Source organism: Schistocerca nitens, chromosome 6 (assembly GCF_023898315.1).
Source record: "Schistocerca nitens isolate TAMUIC-IGC-003100 chromosome 6, iqSchNite1.1, whole genome shotgun sequence".
Classification (NCBI taxonomy): Eukaryota; Metazoa; Arthropoda; class Insecta; order Orthoptera; family Acrididae; genus Schistocerca; species Schistocerca nitens.
In genome coordinates, this window is record NC_064619.1 from 34,699,929 (window position 1) to 34,726,125 (window position 26,197).

The following is a 26,197-nucleotide window of genomic DNA, read 5'->3' on the forward strand; positions in this document are numbered from 1 at the left end:
ACCCAGGTTCGTCGTTGAGTACACCATCGCAGGCGCTCCTGTCTGTGATGCAACGTCGAGGGTAACCGCAGCCACGGTCTCCGAGCTGATAGTCCATGCTGCTGCAATCGTCGCCGAACTGTTCGTGCAAATGGTTGTTGTCTTGCAAACGTCCCCATCTGTTGACTCAGCGATCGAGACGTGGCTGCACGATCCGTTACAGCCATGCGGATAAGATGCCTGTCATCGGGACTGCTAGTGATACGAGGCCGTTGGGATCCAGCACGGCGTTCCTTATTACCCTCCTGAACCCACCGATTACATATTCTGCTGTCATTGGATCTCGACCAACACGAGCAGCAGTGTCGCGATACGATAAACCGCAATCGCTTTAGGCTGCAATCCGACCTTTATCAAAGTCGGAAACGTGATGGTACACATTTCCTCTCCTTACACGAGCCATCACGACAACGTTTCAGCAGGCAACGCCGGTCAACTGCTGTTTGTGTATGAGAAATCGGTTGGGAACTTCCCTCATGTCAGCACGTTGTAGGTGTTGCCAGCGGCGCCAACCTTGTGTGAATGAAAAGCTAATCATTTGCATAACACAGCATCTTCTTGCTGTAGGTTAAATTTCGCGTCTGTAGCACGTCGTCTTCGTGGTATAGCAATTTTAATGGCCAGTAGTGTACTTATTCCATGCCTGATGGCATCGACGCGCATAAGGCGGGAGTGTCGTACTGTGATATCAACGTCCTTGCTGCAGTCATTTGGTTCCAAAGTTCATCTGTGGTGGTAGGCATGGGGTCACAGCGCTGCACCCGTCGTTTCACCATGGGCCACACGCTTCTGATTGGCTACAACTCTGGTGATCTGACGGGCCAGGGCAAAAGGCTGACACCCTGTGACACCAGGGAGGCACATGTTGGTACGTCAACACGTGGTCGTGCATTGGCTTACTGAAAAATGGCGTCTGGTGTACTGTGCAAAAAAGGGTATGGTTACCGATCGCAGGATATGTCATTCACGTAGGTCACACTGATCACAGTGCCCAGGGCGCTCATCAGCTGTGATTTTTGGTTGAACCCAATAGCACTCCACACCATAAGGCCTCGAGTTGGCGCTGTATGTCTGGTGTGAATGCAGTCACTGTGATGCCACTCCCCCACTCTTCGGAAAACCAAACTGCGGCCACCTACATCTACATCTACATCCATACCCCGCAAGCCACACGACGGTGTGTGGCGGAGGGTACTTTGAGTACCTCTATCGGTTCTCCCTTCTATTCCAGTCTCGTATTGTTCGTGCAAAGAAGAATTGTCGGTATGCCTCCGTGTGGGCTCTAATCACTCTGATTTTATCCTCATGGTCTCTTCGCGAGATATACGTAGGAGGGAGCAGCAATATACTGCTTGACTCCTAGGTGAAGATATGTTCTCGAAACTTCAACAAAAGCCCGTACCGAGCTACTGAGCGTCTCTCCTGCAAAGTCTTCCACTGGAGTTTATCATCTCCGTAACGCTTTCGCGATTACTAAATGATCATGTAACGAAGCGCGCTGCTCTCCGTTGGATCTGCTCTATCTCTTCTATCAGCCCTATCTGGTACGGATCCCACACTGCTGAGCAGTATTCAAGCAGTGGGCGAACAAGCGTACTGTAACCTACTTCCTTTGTTTTCGGATTGCATTTCCTTAGGATTCTTCCAATGAATCTCAGTCTGGCATCTGCCTTACCGACGATCAACTTTATATGATCATTCCATTTTAAATCACTCCTAATGCGTACTCCCAGATAATTTATGGAATTAACTGCTTCCAATTGCTGACCTGCTATATTGTAGCTAAATGATAAGGGATATTTCGTTCTATGTATTCGCAGCACATTACACTTGTCTACATTGAGATTCAGTTGCCATTCCCTGCACCATGCGTCAATTCGCTGCAGATCCTCCTGCATTTCAGTACAATTTTCCATTGTTACAACCTCTCGATATACCACAGCATCACCCGCAAAAAGCCTCAGTGAACTTCCCATGCTATCCACAAGGTCATTTACATATACTGTGAATAGCAACGGTCCTACGACACTCCCCTGCGGCACACCTGAAATTACTCTTACTTCGGAGGACTTCTCTCCATTGAGAATGACATGCTGCGTTCTGTTATCTAGGAACTCTTCAATGCAGTCACACAACTGGTCTGATAGTCCATATGCTCTTACTTTGTTCATTAAACGACTGTGGGGAACTGTGTCGAACGCCTTGCGGAAGTCAACAAACACGACATCTACCTGGGAACCCGTGTCTTTGGCCCTCTGTGTCTCGTGGACGAATAGAGCGAGCTGGGTTACACACGATCGTCTTTTTCGAAACCCATGCTTATTCCTACAGAGTAGATTTCTAGTCTCCAGAAAAGTCATTATACTTTAACATAATGTGTGTTCAACATTCTACAACTGATCGACGTTAGAGATATAGGTCTATAGTTCTGCACATCTGTTCGACGTCCCTTCTTGAAATCGGGGATGAACTGTGCCCTTTTCCAATCCTTTGGAACGCTACGCTCTTCTGGAGACCTACGGTACACCGCTGCAACAAGGGGGGCAAGTTCCTTCTCGTACTCTGTGTAAAATCGAAATGGTATCCCATCAGGTCCAGCGGCCTTTCCTCTTTTGAGCGATTTTAATATTTTCTCTATCCCTCTGTCGTCTATTTCGATATCTACCATTTTGTCATCTGTGCGACATGATTTTTAAATAAACAGAAACTTCATTCGTCCGATAGCACTATCTAATACCATTCCTGTCCACACTGAGGTCGTTCCATACACCATTGCCGTCTAGCATGTTTCTGCACATTCGTCAAAGGTAGACGAAGAAGGGGACGAAGCCCACGTAACTCTTGCCGTACAAAGTCGGCCGACTGTCACCCCTAAAGTGTACGATGTGTTACGCTCTTCCAGTGTTGCGCCAGAGACGAGGAGGGCGCAGATCTGTCCTGCAATACCATTCGGGTGAGGTGTCGATCTTATCGCGGACTGGTCTGGATGGTGCGACCTGACCCATTTCTTAGTGTTCTACGGCCTTCCGGGACCTATTCTGCGCACACCCGTTGCGCTGCCGAAACTTTGGTCCTACATGAGCAGCAGTTTCCCGGATGGATGCATCGCATTCTCTCACGTCAATAACGCGCCCTCCTTCGAACTCACTGATTTGACGGCAGGTTTCGCGCATACGTCTGCGATGCATCTTGCACAGCTGCTCAAGTCACGCTCGTCCGTTACTTTCGGTTTATAGCGACAACGAGAGCCGCCGGCACATTTCACCGGTCGACGGTGTTGCTCCGCGATATCGATGTTCACCCTGAATCCGCGGGCCGACATGGTTCAAATGCTAATTATTTCTGCAGAACGTACTAAGGTATACAGAGTGATACCTGGCCAAATATCTCACGAAACAAGCATCAAACTAAAAACTACAAAGAACGAAACTCGTCTAGCATGAAGGCGGAAACCAGGTGCCGCTATGGTTGGCCCACTAGATGGCGCTGCCATAGGTCAAGCGGATATCAACTGCGGTTTTTTTTAAATAGGAAACCCCAATTTTTATTACATATTCGTGTAGTACGTAAGGAAATATGAATGTTTTAGTTGTATTACTTTTTTCGCTTTGTGATAGATGGCGCTGCAATAGTCACAAACATATAAGTACATGGTATCACGTAACATTCCGCCAGTGCGGACGGTATTTGCTTCGTGATACATTACCCGTGTTAAAATGGACCGTTTACCAATTGCGTAAAAGGTCTATATCGTGTTGGTGTATGCCTATTGTGATCAAAATGCGCAACGGGCGTGTGCTATGTGTGCTGCTCGGTATCCTGGACGACATCATCCAAGTTTCCGGACAGTTGGCCGGATAGTTACGTTATTTGAGGGAACAGGAAGTGTTCAGCCGCATGTGAAACGTCAACTATGACCTGCAACAAATGATGATGCCCAAGTAGGTGTTTTAGCTGCTGTCGCGGCTAATCCGCATATCTGTAGCAGACAAACTGCGCGAGAATCGGAAATCTCAAAAACGTTGGTGTTGAGAATGCTACATCAACATCGATTGCACCCGTACCACATTTGTATGCACCAGGAATTGCATGGCGACGACTTTGAGTGTCGTGTACAGTTCTGCCATCGGGCACAAGAGAAATTATGGGACGATGACAGATTTTTTGCACGCGTTCTATTTAGCGATGAAGCGTCATTCACCAACAGCGGTAACGTAAACCGGCATAATATGCACTATTGAGCAATTTAAAATCCACGATGGCTGCGACAAGTGGAACATCGACGACCTTGGCGCGTTAACGTATGGTGCGACATTATGGGAGGAATGATAATTGGTCAACATTTTATCGATAGCAATCTAAATGGTTCAATGTATGCTGATTTCCTACGTAATGTTCTACTGATGTTACCTAAAGATGTTTTACTGCATGTCAGAATGGCGATGTACTTCCAACGTGATAGATGTCCGGCAGATAGCTAGTGTGCGGCTGAAGCGATATTGAATAGTATATTTCATGACAGGTGGATTGGCTCTGAGCACTACGGGACTTAACATCTATGGTCATCAGTCCCCTAGAACTTAGAACTACTTAAACCTAACTAACCTAAGGACATCACACAACACCCAGTCATCACGAGGCAGAGAAAATCCCTGACCCCTCTGGGAATCGAAACCGGGAACCCGGGCGCGGGAAGCGAGAACGCTACCGCACGACCACGAGCTGCGGACAGGTGGATTGGTCGTCGAAGCACCATACCATGCCCGCACCTTCACCGGATCTGACGTCACCGGATTTCTTTCTGTGGAGAAAGTTGAAGGATATCTGCTATCGTGATCCACCGACAACGCCTGACAACATGCGTCAGTGCATTGTCAATGTATGTGCGAACATTACGAAAGGCGAAGTACTCGCTGTTGAGAGGAATGTCGTTACACGAATTGTCAAATGCATTGAGGTTGACGGACATCATTGCATTAATGTGGTATGTACAGGTAATGATAAGTTCACAAAGGTACATGTATCACATTGGAACAACCGAAATAAAATGTTCAAACGTATCTACGTTCTGTATTTTAATTTAAAAAACCTACCTGTTACCAACTGTTCGTCTAAAATTGTGAGCCGTATGTTTGTGACTAATACAGCGCCATCTGTCACAAAGCGAAATAAGTGGTCCAACTAAAACATTCATATTTCTTTACGTACGACACGAATATGTAATAAAAAATGGGGGTTCCTATTTAAAAAAAGAACACGGTTGATATCCGTTTGACCTACGGCAGAGCCATCTAGCAGGACAACCAAAGCGCCATCTGGTTTCCCCCTTCAAGCTAGACAAGTTTCGTTCTTTGTAGTTTTTACGTTTGAAGCTTATTTCGTGAGATATTTGGCCCGGTCACGATCAATGGACCATCCTGCACATCCTGTGAAGACGAACGTCCTATCTCTAGTCGTGTTCTGGTTTTTTCTGAACATGAGTGTACTTTTCAGTTCTGGAACTGTATTTTCCAGACACAAAATATGAAGCCTAGTGAATGTTTATGTGTATTTCTTAATGTGTGTACTGAGTTAAGTCGATCCTCGAAATGTAGACTGCATGTGATGTGAAAAAAGAGTGGGTGGGGTGGGGAAGGGGGAGGGGCAAGACTGTGGTTGATATTCGTAACTGAATAAATAAATGCGTGCAAAGGTGAACATGTATCAACCCGCAGAGTAAATCTAGCTACTACGGATGTTTTTTGCCAGCTTGAGCGGTTACCACACATTATTCCAGAGGACATCAGCAAATGAAAATAAGTATAATTGGTTTACTTACTAGCTTCTGTGCCAGCAAAGTTGGCAGTTATTCGCATGCGAAAAGTAAATGAACGCAAACGCTTTAGCTCAGTGGTAGTCAAACTGGTCCCTACTGACTACTAATGGGCGTTCCGGCTTTCATAGTGAACGGTAGGCGGTACGGATTTTGAAAACATTTTCGTTAGGTTTCTACAAAAATTTTGGCATACAGTTGTTGGCAAGTAATCACTAATATATGCTTTAACTTGCTGTAACTCGGGCATTAAATTTTATATAGTAAAGCTACATCCCTAATTTATAGATAAAAGGTACTGTGGAGATGGTTTGTGGAGATGGAGGTGGTTAGAAAATTTTACTCAAACAGAGACACAAAAAAGTTGACGGTGGGTAAAAAAAAGGCTGTCTGCTATAATGGGAAGAATAGAACTACAGTGAATAAAACAGATTCAAATGTCCGATTAGTATATTAATGATTTTATGTGTTAAACGTTTCACGTTAACAATGTAAGCGAGCAATAGTTTAGAAAACCATTTGAATTATGATTAAATTTTGTTGGACGTAGCGAAATGCTCTCATTGTCAAACATTGGATGAGTGTAATCTAAGTAATTTACACTCCACTTCAAGCGAAAGTCAGTTATTCACGCATCTCAGAGTTTATGACTTCATATACCCTGAACCATGTGTCGTACAATGACTTAATTTTGCAGGTATGTTCAGAGATATATGCACATACTGTATACAAAGAATGTTGGGAACAGAGTCAGTAGAAAAGAACTAGTAATCTAAAATTAAAATGTCGTGCTCTTTGTTGAGTCTTTACTGCTTGAACAGCTAAATGTAGTGAGCGATAAACTTTTTTTCCTTTCGTCGTTTTTGTGGGTAGTGTCAAGGATAAAAAGTCAGTAAAAGTTTGAAATTATATGTCAAGTACGTAAGAAGTGAGAAAGTGTTTTCAATTTCAACTACTTCATGATCATACGTAATTTGTGCACCATGAGTTACACTACCTCAAGACAGTTTCCTACTGTAACGCTTGTCTTATACCTGTAAGATTATTTCTGATGATGAGTCTATTCCGACAAAATTTTAAGTTTTTACGTTCTGTCAACTTATATAAACAAAATCGTAAGTGCTCCTTTGTAGAAAATCATAAATTTCTGGAAGTTCTTCACCAATTCCTTTGAAACTTTGACACAAAGTTGCATTCGAGTAAGCACCTGTTCTTATATATATATATAATTTGAAATTTTGACACGACATTAGGTTCGTATGTGAATACCTACGGGGCAGAGAGGGGGCAGGAAGACACGGAGAGAGAACAGGAAGGAGATGATGTACAGAGAAAAGTGGAGGAGGTTATGGGCAGAGATGCGGGGCAGAAGAAAGAGATGATAAAGGAGACGGGGTGGAGGAGATGGACAGAGACAGAGGGGGAGAAGGAGATAAGGACATATATCATATTGTCGTACAAATTAGAAACGTGAGCTTTCTTTTTCTTAAAATTGAAATAAATGAGCCCTCGGTCAAATTTTTTTGGTCTTATTAACCAGGTTTCAACACTTCTAAGAGTGCCTTCATCAGAATTTAGACATTTAGAGTGGTCTATAACATACCTGCAAATTTATGGGAAAATTTAAAGTGTAAGTACTGACTAACAATACAAGACAGAGACAGAACTTACATGTCACTTATAAAATAAATAACCGGCCAGAATGGATTTAGTCGCAAAATATTTAAAAGGAATGAGTGAAGGCGAGCCTATAAGGGCTGCTCACACCTGTACAGCCACAGGTTGCAACGGACTGAGGCGCCCGCGTTAACAAGTGCGGGCAGGTGAACACGACACGGCAGCGAGAGCGCCACCTAGTAGCCGTAGGTACAACTTGGCTGCTTGTAGACAGGCGAAAATTATAATGAATATTGTTCAGTAGATAATGTAAATGGCAATATTTTGTTTAAAAGTGACAGATAAAGTAACATTTTGTCTGCATCAGATGTTAGAAGTACAGTTTGAAGCATAAAAACGTCATTATAGAAAATACAGAAAGGACTGAATGACACAGCCTGCAGGAAACGATATAATGTGAAATGCAGCCAAAAAACCTTTTAAAAAACGAAAAATTATGAGATGACTTAGATGGAAAAAAAAACATTTCGGTGAACAGCATGAGGAGACCCGAAGTTAAATGTCAAGTAACGACTTTATAAAGTTGAAGAAATTTTTGTTACGCAACTGCAGCTGCTCATTAAGAAGGAGGCTATCATTTCGAGAAATATGTTTAAAAATCTCATATTCTTCAAGAATATCTAATCTACGCCCTTTCTTCTCGCTGTGCAAGATGTTGATATCGGAAACGGTTTTAGGCGCGTGACCTGTAATCAGAAGATGGTCGGCAAAAGGGGCTAGTGCCACTTTTTGTTAAAAGGTGTTCTTTATATCTGGTTGTAAAGGTACGTCCTGTTTGTCCTATGTAGTAAGAAGAGCAGGTACCGCAGAAAATTTTATAGACGCCAGAACTTTCTAAAAGGGAACGAATCGATTTTAAATTATGAATGAAGTTTTTTTTTTTTTCAAGTTATTGTTGGTAGAAAAGGCAACGTTGCAGTTGTATTTATTATGCAGAAGTCGTTGGATCTGACAGGAGATGGGCTGCAAGAAAGGAATAGAAAAATATTTTTTTGGGTTAGATTCAATGATAGAGGTGCCGAGGGTAGTAACTCTTTTAACAGTTTCCTTTATAAGGATATCTACTATCCCAGGTTTATACCCGTCATTAACTGGTATCGTTTTGATTAAATTGTTTTCGTCGTTGAATTTTTCTTTCGAAAGTGCAACGGAAGTAGCTTGGTGAATAGCAGAGTGAAAGAAGGCGTTTTTATGAGACTGTGGATGCGTAGAAGACGCAGGAACGATCTGATCAGTATATGTTTCTTTACGAAAAATATTGAATAAGATTTTATTTTCCTCTATTGTAAGCGTCAAGTCGAGGAAGTTTAATTGGCGGGCCTCGTTTTCAAGTCCGATGGTGAAAGATATTTCCTCATGAAATTCGTTGAAGAGATTATAAATACGGCCAGGGCATCAGCAGGTCCCTTATAGATGACTAAAACATCATCATCGTATCTGAGATAGGAGAGACTGCTTAGTGATGTAGCTGAAAAACAGTTAAGAAACCTTTCTTCTATAGAGAGTTGATAAAAATATCGGGAAGATTACCACCTAAGACATTTCCCATAACAAGACCGTCAGATTGCTGGTACAGTTGTTCATCACTGAATCTAACCCAAAAATATATTTTTTTATTCCTTTCTTGGGGCCCATCTTCTGTCAGATCCAACGACTTCTGCGTAATAAATACTATTGCAATGTTGCCTTTTCTACCAATACTAACTTGAAAAAAAACTTCATTCATAAGTTAAAAGATTCGTTCCCTTTTAGAAAGTTCTGGCGTCTATAAGATTTTCTATGATACCTGGTCTTCTTACTACATAGGAAAAACAGGACGTGCCTTTACAACCAGATATAAAGAACACCTCTTACCAGAAATTGGCACTAGTCCCTTTTGCCTACCATCTTCTGATTACAGGTCAACATCTTGCACACCGAGATGAAAGGGCGTAGATTAGATATTCTTGAAGAATTAGAGATTTTTAAACATATATCTTGAAATGATAGCTTCTTAATGAGCAGCTGCAGATGCGTAACAAAAATATCTTCAACGTTATGAAGTCGTTACTTGACGTTTAACTTCGGGTCTCTTCGTGCTTTTCACCGAAATGTATTTCCATGTAAGTCGCCTCATAATTTTTCATTTATTAAAAGGTTTATTGGCTGTACTTCATGTTATATCGGTTTCTAGAGGCTGTGTCATTCAGCCCTTCCTGTATTTTCTATAATGACGTTTTTATGCTTCAAACCGTACTTCTAAGATCTGATGTAGGCAAAATGTTACTTTATCTGTCACTGTTAAACAAAATATTGTCTTCAACGTTATGTACTGAACAATATTAATTATAATTTTCGCCTGGCTACATATGAATGTTAAGTAGCCAAGTTGTACCTGTGGCTACTAGATGGCGCTCTCGCTACAGTGTCATGTTCACCTGGCCCACATGTTACCGCGGGCGCCTCAGTCCGTTGCAACCTGTGGCTGTACAGGTATGAGCAGTCCTTAGAGTCTCGCCTTCACGCATTCCTTTTTATGAATTTTGTGACTAAAGCAATTCTGGGTTGTTATTTATTTCGTACGTGACATGTAAGTACTGTCTCTGTCTTGTATTGTTAGTGTGTACTTACACTTTTTTATATAAAAATTTTTCTCATAAATTTGTAATTATGTTATAGGCCACTTTAAATGTCTAAATTCTGACGAAGGCGCTCTTAGAAGTGTTGAAACTGGTTAATAAGTCTAAAAAGTTGTGACCGAGGGCTCATTTGTTTCAATTTTAAGAAAAAGAAAGCACACGTTTCTAACGTGTACGACAATATGATCCCTCCTTCTCTCCCTCTGTCCCTGTCCTACTCCTCCACCACCTCTCCTTTACCATCTCCTTCTCTTGCCCTGCCTCTCTGCCCACAACCTCCTCAACTTTTCCTTGTAAACCTTCTCCTCCCTATTCTCTCTCCGAGTCTTACTGACCCTCTCTCTCTCCTCCTATTGCCGGCCGGGGTGGCCGTGCGGTTCTAGGCGCTACAGTCCGGAACCGCGGACTGCTACCGTCGCTGGTTCGAATCCTGCCTCAGGCATGGATGTGTGTGATGTCCTTAGGTTGATTAGGTTTAAGTAGTTCTAAGTTCTAGGAGACTGATGACCTAAGGTGTTAAGTCCCATAGTGCTCAGAGCCATTTGAACCAACCATCTCCTCCTCTTTCTGCCCAACACCGCAACCCCATTTTCTCCTCACACTCTTTATCCATCTACTCCTGACACATCTCTCTGTCCACTTCCTACTTTCTGCTTTCTATTTTCAAATTCGCACACCCGATGTACATTTTCTCTGTCTTCACTCTCTCTGAACCTGAGCTTTGTCTACTAAAAAATGGTTCTAATCGCTCTGAGCACCATGGGACTTAACATCTGAGGTCATCAGTCCCCTAGATCTTAGAACTACTTAAACCTAACTAACCTAAGGACATCACACCCATCCATGGCCGGGGCAGGATTCGAACCTGCGACCGTACTTTGTCTATTCTACGAAGAAACATTTACATAAGACTAAAGTGTTGTGTCCGAGGGCTTATTTGTTTCAATTTTAATTTATAAACGGTCACTGAACCAAGCAGCCATGTTTAAACCTTTGCTGTTTTTTTTTCTACACTCCTGGAAATGGAAAAGGAACACATTGACACCGGTGTGTCAGACCCACCATACTTGCTCCGGACACTGCGAGAGGGCTGTACAAGCAATGATCACACGCACGGTACAGCGGACACACCAGGAACCGCGGTGTTGGCCGTCGAATGGCGCTAGCTGCGCAGCATTTGTGCACCGCCGCCGTCAGTGTCAGCCAGTTTGCCGTGGCATACGGAGCTCCATCGCAGTCTTTAACACTGGTAGCATGCCGCGACAGCGTGGACGTGAACCGTATGTGCAGTTGACGGACTTTGAGCGAGGGCGTATAGTGGGCATGCGGGAGGCCGGGTAGACGTACCGCCGAATTGCTCAACACGTGGGGCATGAGGTCTCCACAGTACATCGATGTTGTCGCCAGTGGTCGGCGGAAGGTGCACGTGCCCGTCGACCTGGGACCGGACCGCAGCGACGCACGGATGCACGCCAAGACCGTAGGATCCTACGCAGTGCCGTAGGGGACCGCACCGCCACTTCCCAGCAAATTAGGGACACTGTTGCTCCTGGGGTATCGGCGAGGACCATTCGCAACCGTCTCCATGAAGCTGGGCTACGGTCCCGCACACCGTTAGGCCGTCTTCCGCTCACGCCCCAACATCGTGCAGCCCGCCTCCAGTGGTGTCGCGACAGGCGTGAATGGAGGGACGAATGGAGACGTGTCGTCTTCAGCGATGAGAGTCGCTTCTGCCTTGGTGCCAATGATGGTCGTATGCGTGTTTGGCGCCGTGCAGGTGAGCGCCACAATCAGGACTGCATACGACCGAGGCACACAGGGCCGACACCCGGCATCATGGTGTGGGGAGCGATCCCCTACACTGGCCGTACACCACTGGTGATCGTCGAGGGGACACTGAATAGTGCACGGTACATCCAAACCGTCATCGAACCCATCGTTCTACCATTCCTAGACCGGCAAGGGAACTTGCTGTTCCAACAGGACAATGCACGTCTGCATGTATCACGTGCCACCCAACGTGCTCTAGAAGGTGTACGTCAACTACCCTGGCCAGCAAGATCTCCGGATCTGTCCCCCATTGAGCATGTTTGGGACTGGATGAAGCGTCGTCTCACGCAGTCTGCACGTCCAGCACGAACGCTGGTCCAACTGAGGCGCCAGGTGGAAATGGCATGGCAAGCCGTTCCACAGGACTACATCCAGCATCTCTACGATCGTCTCCATGGGAGAATAGCAGCCTGCATTGCTGCGAAAGGTGGATATACACTGTACTAGTACCGACATTGTGCATGCTCTGTTGCCTGTGTCTATGTGCCTGTGGTTCTGTCAGTGTGATCATGTGATGTATCTGACCCCAGGAATGTGTCAACAAAGTTTCCCCTTCCTGGGACAAAGAATTCACGGTGTTCTTATTTCAATTTCCAGGAGTGTATTAACCCGAATGTGCCAGAGCAACATGAGGCCAGGACCAGCTAAAAATAGTATGAAATACCTAAAGTCAGGTTTTGGTCGACGCTGGAAGATCTCGGATATGCGAACCGTAACCGGGACCGTGCATCACGACCCTTCGAGCAAGTTCGCCGTTTATTAATATAAATGGTTTACCTATTTTACATACTGGCCATTGAAATTGCTACACGACGACGAAATGCAGATGATAAACGAGTATTCATTGGACAAATATATTGTACTAGAACTGACATGTGATTACATTTTCACGCAATTTTGGGTGCATAGATCGTGAGAAATCAGTATCCAGAAGAACCACCTCTGGCCGTAATAACGGCCTTGATACGCCTGGGCATTGAGTCAAACAGAGCTTTGATGACGTGTACAGGTACAGCTGCCCATGAAGCTTCAACACAATACCACAGTTCATCAAGAGTATTGACTGGCGTATTGTGACGAGCCAGTTGCTCGGCCACCACTGACCAGACGTTTTCAATTGGTGAGAGATCTGGAGGATGGGGAGGCCAGGGCAGCAGTTGAACATTTTCTGTATCCAGAAAGGCCCGTACAGGACCTGCAAGATGCGGTCGTGCATTATCCTGCTGAAATGTAGGGTTTCGCAGGGATCGAATGAAGGGTAGAGCCACGGGTCATAACACATCGCCAAACACAATTGCGACCATCATGATGCTGTAACCAGAACCTGTATTCATCCGAAAAAATGACGTTTTTCCATTCGTGCACTCAGGTTCGTCGTTGAGTACACCATCGCAGGCGCTCCTGTCTGTGATGCAGCGTCAAGGGTATCCGCAGCCATGGTCTCCGACCTGATAGTCCATGCTGCTGCAAACGTCATCGAACTGTTCGTGCAGATGGTTGTTGTCTTGCAAACGTCCCGATCTGTTGACTCACGGACCGAGACGTAGCTGCACAATCCGTTACAGCCGTAAGATGCCTGTAATCTCGACTGCTAGTGATACGCGGCCGTTGGGATCCAGCATGGCGTTCCGTATTAGCCTCGTGAACCCACCGATGCCATATTCTGCAAACAGTCATTGGACCTCGACGAACGAGAGCAGAAATGTCGCGATACGAGAAACCGCAATCGCGATAGGCTACAATCCGACCTTTATCAAAGTCGGAAACGAGATGGTACGCATTTCTCCTCCTTACACGAGGCATCATAACAACGTTTCAGTAGGCAACGGCGGTCAAGTGCTGTTTGTGTATGAGAAATCCGTTGGAAACTTTCTCATGTCAGCACGTTGTAGGTGTCGCCACCGGCGCCAACGTGTGAATGCTCTGAAAAGCTAATCATTTGCATATAACAGCATCTTGTTCCTGTCGGTTAAATTTCGTGTCTGTAGCAAGTGATCTTCGTGGTGTAGCAATTTTAATGGCCAGTAGTGTATCTTGCAGCCTGGCGCCTCATTTATTATTTTTTGTTGATAAACTTGCAGACGCCCACGAGTGCAGCCCTCGGTTTGTGTGTTGCAGCGTACATCGTGGTGGCGATGATCTCGCGGGACTACGAGCGGCAGCCGCGCGGCCGGCCCGGGGAGCGGCCACTGCGGCCCTTCGTGGCCGGCCGCCCGCCGCGGCTGCCCCCGGACCTGGGGGGCGGGCAGGCGCTGCCGCCGCCCCCGTCCTACCAGGAGGCCACGGCGGCGCCGCCCCCAGGTGAGCGCGCGAGCGAGCCGCCCCAGCGTGCAGCGCGCAGCCGCCGCTGGGCGGGCAGATCACCGGCATTTGTTTGGCTTCCTTTCAGTGGTACTCCGTGTTTAGTGCACAATACTGTCATCCTAGCCACACGACACATCATAAAACAAAAACGATAAACAGTATAGTAGGCCTCTTAGCATCTATGAGGCGTTAAAGATTAAACGTATCCATTAAGGATGTATAAGAACCCGTGACTGTTTATTCAGTGTAAATACATGAAACTGCAACCAGTCACTTTTTGAAATAGTTATTTTTTCCATGAACCGGTTTAGGAACTTTTTCAGGCTCAAAACCTTTTTCCTGAGGGCATGAAGCTTTAATGAATGGTTAAATGACGACGGCGTCCTCTTGCGTAAGATATTCCGGAGGTAAAATAGTCCCCCATTCGTATCTCCGGGCGGGTACTACTCAAGAGGACGTCGTTATCAGGAGAAAGAAAACTGACATTCTACGGATCGGAGCCTGGAATGTCAGATCCCTTAATCGGGCAGGTGGGTTTGAAAATTTAAAAAGGCAAATGGATAGGATATAGTGGGAATTAGTGAAAATCGGTGGCAGGAGAAACAAGACTTTTGGTCAGGGGAGTACAGGGTTATAAAAACAAAATCAAATAGGGGTAATGCAGGAGTAGGTTTAATAATGAATAAAAAAAAATAGGCGTGCGGGTAAGCTACTACAAACACCATACTGAACGCATTATTGTGGTCAACGTAGTAGGTGAATATGGATTGGGGCTAAGAAATGCAAGAGGAAGCCTCCTGGTACAATTTTGCACAGAGCATAACTTAATCATAGCTAACACTTGCTTCAAGAATCACGAAAGAAGGTTGTATACATGGAAGAACCCTGGAGATACCAGAAGGTTTCAGATAGATTATATAATGGTAAGACAGAGATTTAGGAACCAGATTTTAAATTGTAAGACATATCCAGGGGCAGATGTAGACTCAGACACAATCTATTGGTTATGAACTGTAGATTAAAACTGAAGAAACCTCAAAAAGGTGGGAATTTAAGGAGATGGGACCTGGATAAAGTGACTAAACCAGAGGTTGTACAGAGTTTCAGGGAGAGCGTAAGGGAACAAATGGCAGGAATGGGGGAAAGAAGTACAGTAGAAGAAGATTGGGTAGCTTTGAGAGATGAAATAGTGAAGGTAGCAGAGGATCAAGTAGGTGAAAACACGATTGCTAATAGAAATCCTTGGGTAACAGAAGAGATACTGAATTTAATTGATGAAAGGAGAAAATACAAAAATGCAGTAAATGAAGCAGGCAAAAAGGAATACAAACGTCTCAAATATGAGATCGACAGAAAGTGCAAAATTGCTAACCAGGGATGACATGTAAGGATGTAGAGGCGCATATCACTAGGGGTAAAATTAATTAATGAGACCTTTGGAGAAAAGAGAACAACTTGTATGAAGATCAAGAGCTTAGATGGAAACCCAGTTCCAAGCAAAGAAAGGAAAGCAGAAAGGTGGAAGGAGTAAATAGAGGATCTATTCAAGGGCGATGTACTTGAGGACAATAATATGGAAATGGAAGAGGATGTAGATGAAGATGAAATGGGAGATACGATACTGCGTGAAGAGTTTGACAGAGCACTGAAAGACCTAAGTCGAAACAAGGCCCCGGGAGTAGACAACATTCCATTAGAACTACTGACGGCCTTGGGAGAGCCATTCCTGACAAAACTCTACCATCTGGTGAGCAAGATGTATGAGGCAGGCGAAATTCCCTCGGACTTCAAGAAGAATATAATAATTCCAATCCTAAAGAAAGCAGGTGTTGACAGATGTGAAAATTACCGAACTATCAGTTTAATAAGTCGCAGCTGCAAAATACTAACACGAATTCTTTACAGACGAATGGAAAAACTGGTAGAAGCCGACCTCGCAGAAGATCAGTTTGGATTCCGTGGAAATGCTGGAACACGTGAGGCAATGCTGACCTTAAGACTCATCTTAGAAAATAGATTAAGGAAAGGCAAACCTACGTTTCTAGCATTTGTAGACTTACAGAAATCTTTTGTCAATGTTGACTGGAATACTCTCTTTCAGTTTCTGAAGGTGGCAGAGGTGAAATACAGGGAGCGAAAGGCTATTTACAATTTGTACAGAAACCAGATGGCAGTTATAAGAGTCGAGGGACATGAAAGGGAAGCAGTGGTTGGGAAGGGAGTGAGACAGGGTTGTAGCCTGTCCCCGATGTTATTCAATCTGTATATTGAGCAAGCAGTGAAGGAAATAAAAGAAAATTCGGAGTAGGTATTAAAATCCATGGAGAAGAAATAAAAACTTTGTGGTTCGCCGATGACATTGTAATTCTGTCATAGCACAGGACTTGGAAGAGCCGTTGAACGGAATGAACAGTGTCTTGAAAGGAGGATATAAGATGAATATCAACAAAAGGAAAACGAGGATAATGGAATGTAGTCGAATTAAGTCGGATGATGCTGAGGGAATTAGATTAGGAAATGAGACACTTAAAGCAGTAAAGGAGTTTTGCTACTTGGGGAGCAAAATAACTGACAATGGTCGAAGTAGAGAGGATATAAAATGTAGACTGGCAATGGCAAGGAAAGCGTTTCTGAAAAAGAGAAATTTGTTCACATCGAGTATAGATTTAAGTGTCAGGAAGTCGTTTCTGAAAGTATTTGTATGGAGTGTAGCCATGTATGGAAGTGAAACATGGACGATAAATAGTTTGGACAAGAAGAGAATAGAAGCTTTCGAAATGTGGTGCTACAGAAGAATGCTGAAGATAAGGTGGGTAGATCACGTAACTAATGAGGAGGTATTGAATAGGATTGGGGAGAAGAGAAGTTTGTGGCACAACTTGACTAGAAGAAGGGATCGGTTGGTAGGACATGTTTTGAGGCATCAAGGGATCACAAATGTAGCATTGGAGGGCAGCGTGGAGGGTAAAAATCGTAGAGGGAGACCAAGAGATCAATACACTAAGCAGATTCAGAAGGATGTAGGTTGCAGTAGGTACTGGGAGATGAAGAAGCTTGCACAGGATAGAGTAGCATGGAGAGCTGCATCAAACCAGTCTCAGGACTGAAGACCACAACGAAAACAATTTTTCCATGAACCGGTTTAGGAACTGTTTCGGGCTCATAACCTTTTCAGGCTTATCTTCAGTTGGTGACAGGAGGCTATATAGCTATTTCAGAGCATAATGCTGGCTCTGTGAGAAGAAGATGAAACGTGCTTTAATGCATCCCCATGAGTATTTTTATATGCCAATTTGGCTTAAGAGTTTAGTTTTGTACTTACTGCGACAGTATGTGTGGCTTTTGTTGTTAATATGCATCTGTTTGTTTCCATTGTGATGGACAGCTGGTAACACACCACTCTCCTTTACAGAATACATGTTGTTGTTGTGGTCTTCAGTCCTGAGACTGGTTTGATGCAGCTCTCCATGCTACTCTATCCTGTGCAAGCTTCTTCATCTCCCAGTACCTACTGCAACCTACATCCTTCTGAATCTGCTTAGTGTATTGATCTCTTGGTCTCCCTCTACGATTTTTACCCTCCACGCTGCCCTCCAATGCTAAATTTGTGATCCCTTGATGCCTCAAAACATGTCCTACCAACCGATCCCTTCTTCTAGTCAAGTTGTGCCACAAACTTCTCTTCTCCCCAATCCTATTCAATACCCCCTCATTAGTTACGTGATCTACCCACCTTATCTTCAGCATTCTTCTGTAGCACCACATTTCAAAAGCATCTATTCTCTTCTTGTCCAAACTGGTTATCGTCCATGTTTCACTTGCATACATGGCTACACTCCATACAAATACTTTCAGAAACGACTTCCTGACACTTAAATCTATACTCGATGTTAACAAATTTCTCTTCTTCAGAAACGATTTCCTTGCCATTGCCAGTCTACATTTTATATCCTCTCAACTTCGACCATCATCAGTTATTTTACTCCCTAAATAGCAAAACTCCTTTACTACTTTAAGTGTCTCATTTCCTAATCTAATCCCCTCAGCATCACCCGATTTAATTTGACTACATTCCATTATGCTCGTTTTGCTTTTGTTGGTGTTCATCTTATATCCTCCTTTCAAGACACTGTCCATTCCGTTCAACTGCTCTTCCAAGTGTTTTGCTGTCTCTGACAGAATTACAATGTCATCGGCGAACTTCAAAGTTTTTACTTCTTCTCCATGACTTTTAATACCTACTCCGAATTTTTCTTTTGTTTCCTTTACTGCTTGCTCAATATACAGATTGAATAACATCGGGGAGAGGCTACAACCCTGTCTCACTCCTTTCCCAACCACTGCTTCCCTTTCATGCCCCTCGACTCTTATAACTGCCATCTGGTTTCTGTACAAATTGTAAATGGCCTTTCGCTCCCTGTATTTTACCCCTGCCACCTTCAGAATTTGAAAGAGAGTATTCCAGTTAACGTTGTCAAAAGCTTTCTCCAAGTCTACAAATGCTAGAAACGTAGGTTTGCCTTTTCTTAATCTTTCTTCTAAGATAAGTCGTAAGGTTAGTATTGCCTCACGTGTTCCAACATTTCTACGGAATCCAAACTGATTTTCCCGAGGTCCGCTTCTACCAGTTTTTCCATTCGTCTGTAAAGAATTCGCGTTAGTATTTTGCAGCTGTGACTTATTAAACTGATAGTTCGGTAATTTTCACATCTGTCAACACCTGCTTTCTTTGGTATTGGAATTATTATATTCTTCTTGAAGTCTGTGGGTATTTCGCCTGTCTCATACATCTTGCTCACCAGATGGTAGAGTTTTGTCATGACTGGCTCTCCCAAGGCCATCAGTAGTTCTAATGGAATGTTGTCTACTCCCGGGGCATTGTTTCGACTCAGGTCTTTCAGTGCTCTGTCAAACTCTTCACGCAGTATCTTATCTCCCATTTCATCTTCATCTACATCCTCTTCCATTTCCATAATATTGTCCTTAAGTACATCGCCCTTGTATAAACCCTTTATATACTCCTTCTATCTTTCGGCCTTCCCTTCTTTGCTTAGAACTGGGTTGCCATCTGAGCTCTTGATATTCATACAAGTTGTTCTCTTCTCTCCAAAGGTCTCTTTAATTTTCCTGTAGGCAGTATCTATCTTACCCCTAGTGAGACAAGCCTCTACATCCTTACATTTGTCCTCTAGCCATCCCTGCTTAGCCATTTTGCACTTTCTGTCGATCTCATTTTTGAGACGTTTGTATTCCCTTTTGCCTGCTTCATTTACTGCATTTTTATATTTTCTCCTTTCATCAATTAAATTCAATATTTCTTCTGTTACCCAAGGATTTCTATTAGCCGTCGTCTTTTTACCTACTTGATCCTCTGCTGCCTTCACTACTTCATCCCTCAGAGCTACCCATTCTTCTTCTACTGTATTTCTTTCCCCCATTCCTGTCAATTGTTCCCTTATGCTCTCCCTGAAACTCTCTACAACCTCTGGTTCTTTCAGTTTATCCAGGTCCCATCTCCTTAAATTCCCACCTTTTTGCAGTTTCTTCAGTTTCAATCTGCAGTTCATAACCAATAGATTGTGGTCAGAATCGACATCTGCCCCTGGAAATGTCTTACAATTTAAAACCTGGTTCCTAAATCTCTGTCTTACCATTATATAAATACATATGGATATTCAAATGGCTCTGATCACTATGGGACTTAACATCTGAGGTCATCAGTCCCCTAGAACTTAGAACTACTTAAACCTAACTAACCTAAGGACATAACACACATCCATGCCCGAGGCAGGATTTTAACCTGCGACCGTAGCGGTACCGCCGTTCCACACTGTATCGCCTAGAACCGCTCGGCCACTCCAGCAGGCAGAAACGTCAGGCGTGCTCAGTACTTGAATGGGTAACCGCCTGGTTAAGTCCTTGGTGTTGGTGCATTCCCCTTCCCTTTACAGCAGCAAATGGGAGAAAGGGTGGTGGCACAAAGTTCCTGATTACTAGATTTTGTGCCAATGTCCTGAATTAAATTCCAAACTTCTCGGTATTGTCTAGTGAAATGAGAGCATATGACTGTATTGATGGAGATTCGTCTGTCGGATGGGGAAGTTAGGGTCGGCGGCACGCTTTCTGTTATTCGAGAGGTGCCGGCGCCAGTTTTCATCCCCTCCCTTCGTCCAACATCATCCAGTACAAACATGACACCACACGACACCGCACTATACACACCCATCACTCCTACACTTACCACATACACCTAAAAACACACATAACTCTCACCCTTCGGGAAGGAAAGTATCCTTTGTGAGCGAAAGGCTGAATAACCTTTCTAATTATTGGCCTGTACCTACCTTAACTCTTCGTACTCAGGCTCCCATTAAATACTATGCGATTCTGCCTTGGATTTGTTATTTCATAACTGTCAGCTGTATGATAAAAGCGACAGGCAGCATTATGGATGGGCTTAACGTTGAAGAGTCGGTCCGTATGTACTGAAGCGCCTAGAACCGCTAGGCCACAGCGGCCGGCTGTATGGATATTCCAGGGCATTCATGTTAATGCTAGTCATGAGTAAAGCACTTGCCCATAAAGTGACTGGTTATATGATAACATAAGAATTGAAATAACACACCAGATCATTTGGAATTGTTCTTGCAGTTTTTATTTATTTCTTTTGTTTTGGGCATTCATGTTAACGCCAGTTCTGATTAAAGTATTTGCGCATACATAGACATTAATATTTGTAAATAAAAATAAATGGTATCTCTGAGTAAAGTAGGCCTACGTCATATCTTTGTGTAAAGATCTTTCTAACAAGTAACAGTTGTAAGCACGCACTCGATTCTGGAAAAGTTTCGTTATTCCAGTGTATATGAATACATATTCCGTAAAAGTGAGTGATGTAATATCAGTTGTCCATCTCGATGGGAGCAGAAAGATGGTTATTAACAACAAAAGCCGCCCATACTGTCGCAGTAAGTACAAAACTAAACTTTGGATCCAAATCGACATATAAACAAAACTCATGACGACATATTAAAGCATGTTCCATCTGATATGCCCGCTAAACCCGCTGGGCAGAACAAGTTATTAGGATTGTGGAAAGGGCCAAATAAGGGTGGGGTCAGTTTCACCTTAAAATCGTAATTTATTGTAATTTAATAACACATTTACAACGAAAGCGGCACATAGCCGAACTTTTACAATTACGAATTTCAAACTCCAAACCTTTCACTGCTGAAGGCCTCCAAACAAGAAATCTTAAAAATCAACAAGGTAAATTTCAAGTGACTGAAAACAGGGAGTTACAATTACAAATAAAACAAAAATCTCAGCTAGGCTGAAAGCCTCAAGGCAAGAGTGGATAGACAAACATAAACAAGATGCAATACACATGGCTGAAGACCGACAGTAAAATTTTCAAGATTTTAAAATAAATTACCATAACCCTTCAAAGCCCCAAAATTTAAGCTTGAATGGTAATTTTAAGAATAAGGTTCCATGGCTGAAGGCCCACAATTAATTTTCCTAAATCTAAAAAAGAAAATATAACCGTAATCCATAAGTTTTAAGTAGCTGAAACCGGACTAAAAGAAAAGACAACACAACGGCAATAACCTTTCAGCAAATATCCACTTGCCGGTATTTAAACATACTTACATAAAACACAGTAAAACCAAGAATTTTTCTTTTATCATTGGCTATGATAGACTATAGACAGACATTTAAACACCGGTGAGAAAGACAGTAAAGACAACAGCACTCAGAAGCCTCCCGGGGGGCCGTCTGCCCTCGTTCACTTAGGTGAGACAGGTGGTGAGCCCAGCTACACTTGATCCGTCGGAGTCAAACCAAGGGACAGCCACGGACCGACCGGCAAACGACTCGCTTGCCACCAATCGGTACATGAGAATTCAAATACAAAATGTTACGAGCATGTTCATGCACAATCAAACACACTCCTGGAAATTGAAATAAGAACACCGTGTATTCATTGTCCCAGGAAGGGGAAACTTTATTGACACATTCCTGGGGTCAGATACATCACATGATCACACTGACAGAACCACAGGCACATAGACACAGGCAACAGAGCATGCACAATGTCGGCACTAGTACAGTGTATATCCACCTTTCGCAGCAATGCAGGCTGCTATTCTCCCATGGAGACGATCGTAGAGATGCTGGATGTAGTCCTGTGGAACGGCTTGCCATGCCATTTCCACCTGGCGCCTCAGTTGGACCAGCGTTCGTGCTGGACGTGCAGACCGCGTGAGACGACGCTTCATCCAGTCCCAAACATGCTCAATGGGGGACAGATCCGGAGATCTTGCTGGCCAGGGTAGTTGACTTACACCTTCTAGAGCACGTTGGGTGGCACGGGATACATGCGGACGTGCATTGTCCTGTTGGAACAGCAAGTTCCCTTGCCGGTCTAGGAATGGTAGAACGATGGGTTCGATGACGGTTTGGATGTACCGTGCACTATTCAGTGCCCCCTCGACGATCACCAGTGGTGTACGGCCAGTGTAGGAGATCGCTCCCCACACCATGATGCCGGGTGTTGGCCCTGTGTGCCTCGGTCGTATGCAGTCCTGATTGTGGCGCTCACCTGCACGGCGCCAAACACGCATACGACCATCATTGGCACCAAGGCAGAAGCGACTCTCATCGCTGAAGACGACACGTCTCCATTCGTCCCTCCATTGACGCCTGTCGCGACACCACTGGAGGCGGACTGCACGATGTTGGGGCGTGAGCGGAAGACGGCCTAACGGTGTGCGGGACCGTAGTCCAGCTTCATGGAGACGGTTGCGAATGGTCCTCGCCGATACCCCAGGAGCAACAGTGTCCCTAATTTGCTGGGAAGTGGCGGTGCGGTCCCCTACGGCACTGCGTAGGATCCTACGGTCTTGGCGTGCATCCGTGCGTCGCTGCGGTCCGGTCCCAGGTCGACGGGCACGTGCACCTTCCGCCGACCACTGGCGACAACATCGATGTACTGTGGAGACCTCACGCCCCACGTGTTGAGCAATTCGGCGGTACGTCCACCCGGCCTCCCGCATGCCCACTATACGCCCTCGCTCAAAGTCCGTCAACTGCACATACGGTTCACGTCCACGCTGTCGCGGCATGCTACCAGTGTTAAAGACTGCGATGGAGCTCCGTATGCCACGGCAAACTGGCTGACACTGACGGCGGCGGTGCACAAATGCTGCGCAGCTAGCGCCATTCGACGGCCAACACCGCGGTTCCTGTTGTGTCCGCTGTGCCGTGCGTGTGATCATTGCTTGTACAGCCCTCTCGCAGTGTCCGGAGCAAGTATGGTGGGTCTGACACACCGGTGTCAATGTGTTCTTTTTTCCATTTCCAGGAGTGTACCTACAAAACTAATCTGGCCTTTGTTGAACTTTCCAGCAGAAACTTTCTCTATGTTTCTCGTTATGCGACAAAACATGTACACAGCCCTAGTCTTATTATGTGGCCATATACACGCGCATGGTTGGAGCAGCGTGCATATTATAGTGCCCTCTCAGTCTCGCAAGAACAGTTAACTAATTTGGCTGGTTCGTTTCTCCACAGTTGCAGCTAAACGTTGCTACAGCTAATTTTAGCTGGAGTGCAGCGGCTGTGAACGCAGTGTCCACACCAATTTCTTCTCTGCATCGTACAGGGCGTTAAGTGCTCCATTCTGCACTTGACGCCAGCTCAGGGAAGAGTCCTCACAAAATTTCTCTCTTTTCCTACTCATGGCAGAACTGCCTCCCTCCACTTGGATTCCTTTTTCACGTCATGTCTTTTTTCGACCAATAGGAGCGTTTCTCTTATTTTGTAGAAACACCCTCTACCAATCGCAACGTCCCTTCTATCAAACCGCGTCGAAACTTCAGTAGTTTTCTCCTTCCTAGTGAGTTTACACCAATCGGACGTTTTGTGCCCGTTCTAGACGCCTAAAGTACATTGACCCTTCCATGTGTCGCGCTCGCCAGACGAAAATGCGTCACTTGTTTTTGTTTGTATCCTGTTGGAATTTCGAAACGCAGTTTTCTAAAGCTTCTTCTCTGCCTTTGTACCGATGCCCTCGCTACAGGCGGCCTCCAGGCTGAATCACCTGGCCCGGGTTCACTGTCCTCCTTTCTGCCACCCCTTTAAGTGGTCTGTATCGTCTGTGATCTATTCTGCTCCTCGTTTTTATTCTCTGTGGGTGTTCTTTGTATTTGGAAAAAGGGACCGATGACCGTAGCAGTCTGGTCCCTTTAATCCCCCCAAACCAACCAACCTTTAAGTGGTTGCCGGCGTAACACCCGCAGCGCGGCTTCGCTACGAATTTCAAAACTAAGAGTGACTCAACTCGCGTTCCCTATTCTACTTTTCGGTCAAAGAAATGCATTGTATAGGAATGGTGTGGCGGGACCGCCAGCGGACTCAGCCGACTGCACCGCGCAGAGATAACTTCCCTGGTCTGCAGCAACCAACCGAGTCCTCTCAGAACGCCAACATCTAAAATAGCCATCAGTGGAAATAACGCCAACTACACAAACAACATGACAAACACCTGCACGAAGACCTGAATGATACCCAACAGTAACTAAGCACGCACGAAGACAAATCGGGTGTCGATGCACACACATACAGCTGACTCATGAACGATCGGCGAGCCAAACCGCGTCGTCCGGTAGGACGACCGACCGACGATCCACCAAGAGCGTGGCCCGGCTCAGGTGATGCGTGGCGGCAATGGTCGGGCGAGCCATGTCGACGCACACCTCACTGCTCCACCCCGACTGCACTAGTGCATCATTGGAACTCCTCAGCTGGCAGGTCCGGACTGTGCTCCAGATGCGTTCCAACTGACTGGCAGCCCACAGTCAGGACCCGAAATCCTCTTACGACAGACAACGCCAGGGAAGTAATAACAGTCGAGCAAAGATACTACAAGAGGGGGTGTATCAATATGAGCTGCTATGGCCAGTCATGGTCAGGCAAAGCAGCAACTCAGCGACAGTAGTAATTTACATTAACGTAGTGAGGTGGAAGTACGTTAAAAACAGGGTGTAAAACACATGATGGAGGGAACGTGAGCCACGCACGGCTCACCATCTTCTTGTCACAGAGTCAGAGCCCAACATCATGATCTGAAATTGCTATGTAACTTCCTGTACACCATCTGAAGATCAGCCTAAAAAGATTCGAAAACCGTTTCATGGAATAACTATTCAAAAAGGTGACAGGTTTTAGTTTTATGTATTTAAACCTACGAGGCGTGTTTTTAGGATAAGAAGCACTTGGAAATATGGCCGTTGGAGCTTCCGCCGCCGTGTGTGTGTGTGAAGCAAATGCTACGAATTTTTGAATGGGCAGAAAACGGATTGGGTTGGGTTGTTTTGGGGAAGGAGACCAGACAGCGAGGTCATCGGTCTCATCGGATTAGGGAAGGGCGGGGAAGGAAGTCGGCCGTGCCCTTTGAAAGGAACCATCCCGGCATTTGCCTGGAGCGATTTAGGGAAATCACGGAAAACCTAAATCAGAATGGCCGGACGCGGGATTGAACCGATTGCGAGTCCAGTGTGCAGAAAACGGTACAGAACATTTAAAGAAAAGATGGCTGTACAACTGTGAGAAATGCAAAAGTAGTTAGCGTCATCCGTCATTACTGATGATGAGGTGTAGAAAGTGGATAAAAAAACATAACAGTTTATTGGATAGGCATCCACATGTTTTGCATGTTGGACAAAAACCGCCGCACCTGTTGTTAATCCTGTTGATCCTTTATTAAAGACACGACTAGTTTCATAATTTAAATTACATCATCAGATGAAGATGTGAATAAAGAGAAGGAAGAGACCGTAAGCACTAACGCTAAGACCACACCAGAGTAAAGAAAAGTGTCTGCGAGACAGAATACATACATTATCGTGGTCAA

At 44.8% G+C, this 26,197-nt stretch overlaps 1 protein-coding gene across 1 annotated transcript in view; it reads left to right on the forward strand.

Annotated features, from left to right (window-relative positions):
- LOC126262752 (uncharacterized) overlaps positions 1–26,197 on the forward strand; it is a 313,139-nt gene that overhangs the window by 265,183 nt on the left and 21,759 nt on the right. The window contains exon 4 of the mRNA XM_049959562.1: positions 14,095–14,277. Within this exon, the coding sequence (XP_049815519.1) occupies positions 14,095–14,277 (183 nt within the window). The remainder of the gene's footprint in view (positions 1–14,094; positions 14,278–26,197) is intronic.